This window comes from Myotis davidii, unplaced genomic scaffold, assembly GCF_000327345.1.
Source record: "Myotis davidii unplaced genomic scaffold, ASM32734v1 scaffold874, whole genome shotgun sequence".
NCBI lineage: Eukaryota > Metazoa > Chordata > Mammalia > Chiroptera > Vespertilionidae > Myotis > Myotis davidii.
The window spans coordinates 50,032-58,061 of record NW_006285611.1 but is presented as its reverse complement, the minus strand read 5'-3'; the positions used below and the strand labels follow the sequence as shown (position 1 = coordinate 58,061).

The window sequence follows — 8,030 nt, the reverse complement described above, 5'->3', positions numbered from 1 at the left end:
CCAAGGAAGAGAGAAGTAAACATTCAGAGGTCCCCAAGAAGACAAAAAAGAACATCTGGGCGAAGCAGCTTATGTATGAAATGTACTTGGTGGAAGTCAGTAAGTTCTCTAAGGTTTTAGGAGTGATGACATTGGAGTAAATGAGGTCAAGCAATGACAGGTGGCTGAGGAAAAAATACATGGGGGTGTGAAGCTGGAGATCCAGGCGGATTATCAATATCATCCCTGCGTTTCCTAGCACACTAGTCAGGTATATCAGGAGAAATAGTATAAACAGGACCAGCTGGATCTCCTCAGAGTCTGTCAGTCCCATAAGGATGAAGTGAGACACATTTGTGCTATTCCTTCCATCCATTGTGTTCAACTGCTTCAAACTGTTGAGAAATAAAGGAGATAATTTTCAGGAAAAGGTGATAATTTTCAGGAATGTTTTTAAACAGGGTTATTGATAATAGTTTAATATTTCTAAAAACTAATAATGAGTAGTTTACATAATATGATGGAAAACTTTTCATTTCATTCTCATTTAAAGAAGTAGGCATAAATTGACCTTTAGGCATAATATAACAAAAAAAAAACACATAGCATATTACCTAATTTGAGTGAGTCTTACACTGTTCTAAATACTCCCCTATATTAATTTATTTACTCCACATGAGGATATTATACCACAGGTGCTACTATTAACCACATGTTTGAATGAGTAAAAGGACACAGACAGTTTAAGTAACTTATTCATAGTAGAGCTATTAAGTGTTGGCTCTGTGATTTCTCCAAGACAGATTGACTCCAGAGGACATGTCCATTGTACTATATTCCTGTTAATAATAACAGGAGCAAACCTGAGGGAAAATGCTAGATGTGTCATAAACAATGATGAAAAACAGTTTCAATGCATCACTGTCATTTTGTTTTAAAAATTATTAAATAGTAACCAGAAATAAATTTTGAATTTATGGGATTAAAACTATAGGCCACATATTACTTTCCAAAAGATATATTTTCCTCAATTGAATATATTAAAATCATATTTCTTTCAAATACTATATTTTTAAAACATGTACTTTGCTTGTTGACCATAATTTCATTAGCTCTATATTTCTGGTTTCACAAAACCTGGCATTACTTAGGGTAAGGTCTAAGTCCTTTGTGTATGTATATTTTTCTAAAAATACCCCCATTTTATCTGATCCTCACCAAAACTCTCTAATTTTCAGAGTAATACTTACCAAGAGCCAAACACACTACAACACCCCTCCTCCAATATTATCTGTCTAGAAATTTGCCAACTTCAAGTTTTTTCACAAATAAAATATGAAAACCATTGGAGTCAAGATTTTCTGTAATATATTCTTTTCTTCTAGCTAAGTTCTTTGTAAATTTCTGTGCATTCATGTCGTTTTATCCCAAGGTAAAAAGAAAAAAAAATCAACAGAAATTTTGTTAAGGTCCTGGTGGAATGGAAAATTTTCTGGGAAATTATGTCTAAAGGGAATATCAGGGAGCTGCTGTGAACATAAGTGGAGCAGACTATGTCTTGTCTCTCTTCCAGGGCATCCCTTATACTGGGGATAGAGGGTAACGCAACATTGGGTCATCCCTGAAGATCAGGTTCCAAGCAAGCTTGCTTGGCATGTTTCCAAAGGAAAAACCACACTGGGACCAAAGATATATTATGTTCTGAGGAAATAGTTGCTTTTTCCCTTGAGGGCGCACACAATGAGGAACCTTGTCTGGTCTTCCTTTGTGATCCTCTATATTTTCAACTAAGTTGGAGGAGAAACCATTTCTAGGGACATACTTAAATACCCTATAATTGAAACCATCAAAGATGGAATGACTCATTTTTCACAAGGAAACATTTTTATGTTTAAAATTGTGATACTGTCTTTGAAATAAAATATGTTCATTAGAAAAAAATTGGAATACAACAGAAATCAAAGAATAAATTGAGGACATCAATAATGTTACAACATTTTGATAAATTTCTACCATTTTCTTACCTTCATTAATACTTACTTGTGCATTTATAGATTTTCATACTTATCATTATACTGTATATTTAGCATCCAATCCTCACTTAATGACCAAAATTTCATACTATGACCGATGTTACATTAGTCTTTGATAAATATTTTAAGGCAGCACAAGGAAACACGGTGTAGCTTCCCATTCTTGACAATCACCTAATTCATCAATGTAGCAATATTTCTGCAATTTGTTTTACTATGTTAGTGTATTCTGTATATAAATATGCCAAGTGCTTTCTTAAATATTAATGAAAATTAAAATATGAAAAGAGGTATAATATTTTTTCTTGTAATTTTTTTAATTTTTTTATTGCTTAAAGTATTACAAATGTCTCCTTTCCCCCCGACCCCCTCCTTGACAATCCCCTGGCCACCCCTATCCCCCAGTGTCTTATGTCCATTGGTTATGCTTATATGCATGCATACAAGTCCTTCAGTTGATCTCTTACCCACTATTTTATTGAGAATTGTTTGTCCCAGATGAAGAAGCAAAGAAATAATCTATAAAGGGATAGAATGAGAATAAGATTAAAGTATTCTTTTGAATCTTGTACTAATTCATGACAATGAAATCAATTTCCATCTAGATTTAAAAGCAACTCTTATAGGAGAGTCTGTTTATACTTCATAATTTCACAAGATAATTTGTTGTGGATAAAGGAGCTAAATGCATGTATTATATCATTGAACTTTTAGAAGGGCAATTCTTCTATTCACAAAAACTTAGTATTGCTAAGACAGGCTTAATTGGAAATTTAAAAACCAGAATGAACCTACTTGACAAAGGTAACCTTGGGAGTTAAGGCAAAAGAGAGACAAGGGGTTATCTTCAATGTCAATGCCACCTCAATAAGCACAATGATTGCAAAATTATTAGGAGCAAGTTTTTTTAAATATTTTCCAAATATTGGAACCCATTACAGTTACTTATGATTGCAAAGCTATTCTTGTGTGACATATTGTCATGGCAGAATTCAAAGTCTGATCAGAGATTTTTAGTGTGTTTTGACTTTAATGATATACGTATTATTTAGCGCACCACATTTTTAATTATACTTTTTATATCTTTTTTCTCTTTCTCTCTGAATTATTCTATCTTTTGTTTTCATATTTTCTTTATTCTTTAACTCATAAAGGAATGGCTCTACTTGCTTTTTTAGATTGATGCTCAATTATTTATTTATTTTAATTCATTAGTTGTTTTTTAAGTTTTATCATTTTATATCATTTTTTATTTAGTGTTTTTTTTTCTTGATCTCCAACTTCTTGTTTTATTGTCTTTTTGTTACCTATTTAATAATAGAGGAATTTGTTATTTGCATTATTCATGAGAGTACCACTTACTTTTCACTTACATATAATGATATTAATTATTCCTCTTGTGGTACATTATATGGATAGGAAAGTTAATTTTTAAAATTTCCATTTAATTAATTATAACGAGATTAATTTTATGTATTTAATTTTCAAGCTAAAAGTTATTTTTATTTTTCACATGTTAATTTTAACTTGTGCTGCACTGCAGTCAGAAAAAGGTGACTCCTTTAAGTTAAATTTTATAAATTTATTGTCATCTACAGATTAATTTTCATCAACTGGTATAAAGGACTCATATTCTAGGAAAGAAAGATTCAAATGTTGAGATGAAAGTCTGGTCTTATCAATTGTAGTATTTATAGATTACAAATTCTAAGCAGGGGAAAACAGAGATAATACAAAAATTAGTAATACATGATAAAATGTGAAAGTAATAAAAAATAATAAAATGTAAATTATTGTAGGGGAAAGGGTTCTAGAATAGAAGCATAAGAGAAAAAATTATGATCAAGGTAGGATTCAAGAAAAAAGTTGCATTTGGACTAATTCTCAATGAGGGAAAGAGTCATGTAGGCAGTACATGAGAGAATGTCCAGACAGGGGGAACGTCAGTGCAAAGGCCCTGTGCAGTGGATGGGCCATGAAGCTGGAGGAATAGCAAAGACTATGTAGTAAGGGTGTCTTTCTAGTGGGGGGAAGGGTAACAGAGGAAACAACGAACATCTGTATGTCAATGGTGATAAGTGCTACAGAGAAACACGAAATCAGAAGGTGCATGAAGACAGTTCTTCCTATTTTTGTTGTTGACACTATTGCAGATATCCCTGATTCTCCTCCCCAACCTTTGCTGACCTCCACCCAACCCTCTTCCCTCCTGTGCTGGCCTTCACCACATTGTTGCCTGTGTTCATGGGCTATGCATATATGTTCTTTGGCTAAGCTCTTCACCTTCTTTTACTCAGTACCCTCTACCCCCACCCCTGACACCTAGCAGTCTACTTCAGATATTCATGCCTCTAGTCCAGCCGTGGGCAAACTATGACCCCTGGCTGTATCCGCCTGTTTGAAATGAATAAAACTATTGAAAAAAAAGACCGTACCCTTTTAGGTTATGATGTTTACTTTGAATTTATATTAGTTCACACAAACACTCCATCCATGCTTTTGTTCCGACCGTCCGATCCAGTTTAAGAACCCATTGTAGCCCTCTAGTCAAAAAGTTTGCCCACCCCTGCCTAGTCCTATTTTGTTTGTCAATTTATCTTGTTCATTTGATTCCACATACTAATGAGATCATATGGTTTTTGTCTTTCTCTGAGTGGCTTATTTCACTTAGCATAATAATCTTCAGGTTTATCCATGCTGCCGCAAAGGTAAGAGTTCTTTCTATTTTTACGGCGTCATAGTATCCCATTGATCCCATTGTGTCAATGTACCACAGCTTTTTTAATCCACTCATCTACTGCTAAGCACGTGGGCTGTTTGCATATCTTGGAATGCCTTTCTTAAAAACAATTTTCTTCTGGGAATTTTTCAGTAATAGGGTCACATTGAAAGAAATATAGAGAGTCATGAAAATATCTGGAGGAAGATAGAGATGCAGGCAAAAGGAATAGTTGTTAAAGTACTGTCTGCCAAACTTCCTTATGTAAAGTTGTTATACTTTACTTTTTATTAATATACATATTTAGAGAGAGATAGGTAGGTACAGATATAAATATATCTATCTACCAGTATACCTCTCTATATATCTATCCCTCTATATGCAGAAGAAAATTGACTATGTAATATTTTATTTATACCTAATGGCATCTATCCAAATGTTGTTTCTACCAATTATTACCATGGTGTTTTGCCAGTAAATTTCTATTTCCCTTATTCTTTCAACATATTTTAATTGAAATGATTTCATAAGAAAGAGTTTTTAATTTTTAAAAAAATATTTTTATTGATGTCAGAGAAAGAAAGGGAGAAGGAAACAGATAGAAACATCAATGATGAGAGAGAATCATTGATTAACTGCCTCCTGCATGTCCCTACAGGGTTGATGCTCAATCACTGAGCAACACTTGCTGGGCATTTTTTAAAAATATGCTTTTATTGAGTTTTGAGAGAGAGAGGAAGAGAGAGTAATAAAGAGATAGAAACATCAATGAAAGAAAAACATGTCCCTTATTGAGCCCCCAACCCTGGCATGTGCCCTGACCAGGAGTCGAATGAGGGACCTCTAAGTTCATGGGTTGACGCTTAACCACAGAGCCACATTGGCCAGGCTCATTCTTTCCTTAGTTAGCTAGTTATACCAATGTGCACTCATTGATAATTATTTGGTTCTTTAGGGTTGTTACCCAATACTACCATCACTTACTTTGTTGCTCAAATTGTTCTAGCTTTGCTAATGGAACCATCACTGAATAGCTCCTGTGCACTTTGCTATTTGGACATGTCCATGTCATTTATGTTTGCTTGTCTTCACTTCTTACATTCTGGTAGCAAAATACACTCCAGGCACTTATATTTCTCTGGACTCAGCTCTAAAAACAACCACTTCTCTAAGGAGTATGCCACTTGGAAACCAGGATCTGGACAACATATTCTCTTTATATGTATGTACTTAAAATTTTCCCTTAAGAATACACTTGAAACCCCTATAATTTTATTAACTGTCACCCCAATACATTTACATTAAAATGAATACATCACACATATATTCTCAATGCTTTTATATTTCCAAATCTTGGTAATTACAACTTTTCAAAATGAAGACTCTATGCTATAGCTAAACACGTTTAGATTTGGGAACCATAATTCTGAGTTTGTGTCTAGAAATATTAACTAGCATTATGGCCAGGTGAAAATGTTTTAATCTCTTTGATTCTGTGCCCATGTCTACAAAGTGACAATAGTAATACCTGTTTCATGTGTTTGTGAAGATAAAATTAAATTATATGGATTTAAAATGTCTTCCATGTTTTATTGGCAATAAAGTATGTAGTCAATCAACATTTGTTTTGTGTTTTTAATATAAATAACTATCATAATCTATTATATGTATACATCTACATTTATTAAACCACTTTCTCCACTGTTGGGCAATTACTTTAATCATAATTTTTGTTCATTTTTAAAATATAATATGGAATACATATTGATTTGGTTCCTTTAGATAAATAATCAGAAATAGTATTTTGGGACAAAACTACAGCTTTCCTCTACATATCAGTGTGAGGCATTCTAGAGCGGTCTGGCAAATTTTAATTTCTATGAACATTGTCCCTGACCATCAGTTTTATCATAACCTATTCACATTAAACATTTACATCAGTGGTTCTCAACCTGTGGGTCGCAACCCCTTTGGGGGTCGAACAACCCTTTTACAGGGGTCACCTAAAACCATCGGAAAACACATATATAATTTACATATTGTTTTTGTGATTAATCACTATGCTTTAATTATGTTCAATTTGTAACAATGAAAATACATCCTGCATATCAGATATTTACATTACAATTCATAACAGTAGCAAAATTACGGTTATGAAGTAGCAACGAAAATAATTTTATGGTTGGGGGTCACCACAACATGAGGAGCTGTATTAAAGGGTCGTGGCATTAGGAAGGTTGAGAACCACTGACTTACATCTTCTTAAACTCTAAGATTCCTTTGGGATCGAAGTTTTAATAAATTCATATACATATCATTCTCCAAGGCACTTGTTTGTACACTATTTTAGAGCACATTTGGCATAAAATTAACAAGGAAAATATTTCATTTCTGTAGCCCTTTTCACAGCATCCTTCACCTCCTTGTTTCTTAGGCTATAAATCAATGGGTTTAGCATAGGAATCACAAGGGTATAAAACACAGACACCACCTTTTCTTGTTCTAAGGAATATTGGGAGCTCGGTTGAATGTAACTAAAACTTATGGAGCCATAGAATAAGGTGACAGCCGTGAGGTGTGAAGCACACGTGGAGAAGGCTCTGTGTCTACCTGCGGCTGAGCGGATCCTCAGGATGGCAGTGACGATGAAGAAGTAGGAAATCATCACAGTTAAGAAAGTGATCAGGGCAATAATGCCAGAGAAGATTAAAAGCAGCAGTTCATTCATGGATGTGTCGGAACACGATAGCTTTAACAGTGGGGGGAGGTCGCAGAAGAAGTGGCTGATGACATTGGGTCCACAGAAAGACAGTTTCATCAAGCCAATTGTGTGTGTCAATGAGTTGATTAAACCTCCTACACATGATCCAATGACCAAGGCAACACAAACCATTTTAGTCATAGCCGCCGTATAAAGGGTTCGCAATGGCCATATAGCGGTCATACGCCATTGCTGCCAGCAAGAAGCCCTCAGTGGTAAGGAGTGACACGAATAAGAAGTATTGCACAATACATGCAGAAAATGAGATCTTCTGTTCAACAAAGAAATTCAGCAGCATTTTGGGTGCAAAGACTGAGGAGTAGCAGGCATCAACAAAGGACAGGCAGCTAAGGAAATGATACATGGGTGTTTGGAGTTTGGGAGTTATGTGGATTAGGAAGAGCATCCCTAGATTTCCCACCAAAGAAATGGTGTAGATGAGCAGAAACAACACGAAGAGGAACACTTTCAGCTCAGCACGATCTGTCAGCCCCAAAAGGATAAACTCAGTAACCAACGTGAAGTTAACACCAGCCAT

The 8,030-nt window shown here is 34.6% G+C and overlaps 2 protein-coding genes across 2 annotated transcripts in view; both read right to left on the bottom strand.

The window, feature by feature from the left end:
* The window catches only part of LOC107181923 (olfactory receptor 8H1-like), a 696-nt gene extending 341 nt beyond the window's left edge, over positions 1-355 (bottom strand). The window contains exon 1 of the mRNA XM_015559191.1: positions 6-355. Within this exon, the coding sequence (XP_015414677.1) occupies positions 6-355 (350 nt within the window). The remainder of the gene's footprint in view (positions 1-5) is intronic.
* A 6,744-nt stretch (positions 356-7,099) lies between these two features.
* On the bottom strand, positions 7,100-8,030 carry LOC102764987 (olfactory receptor 1052-like). The gene is given in 2 exon segments (XM_015559190.1): positions 7,100-7,646; positions 7,648-8,030. Coding segments are annotated over 2 exon segments (930 nt in total).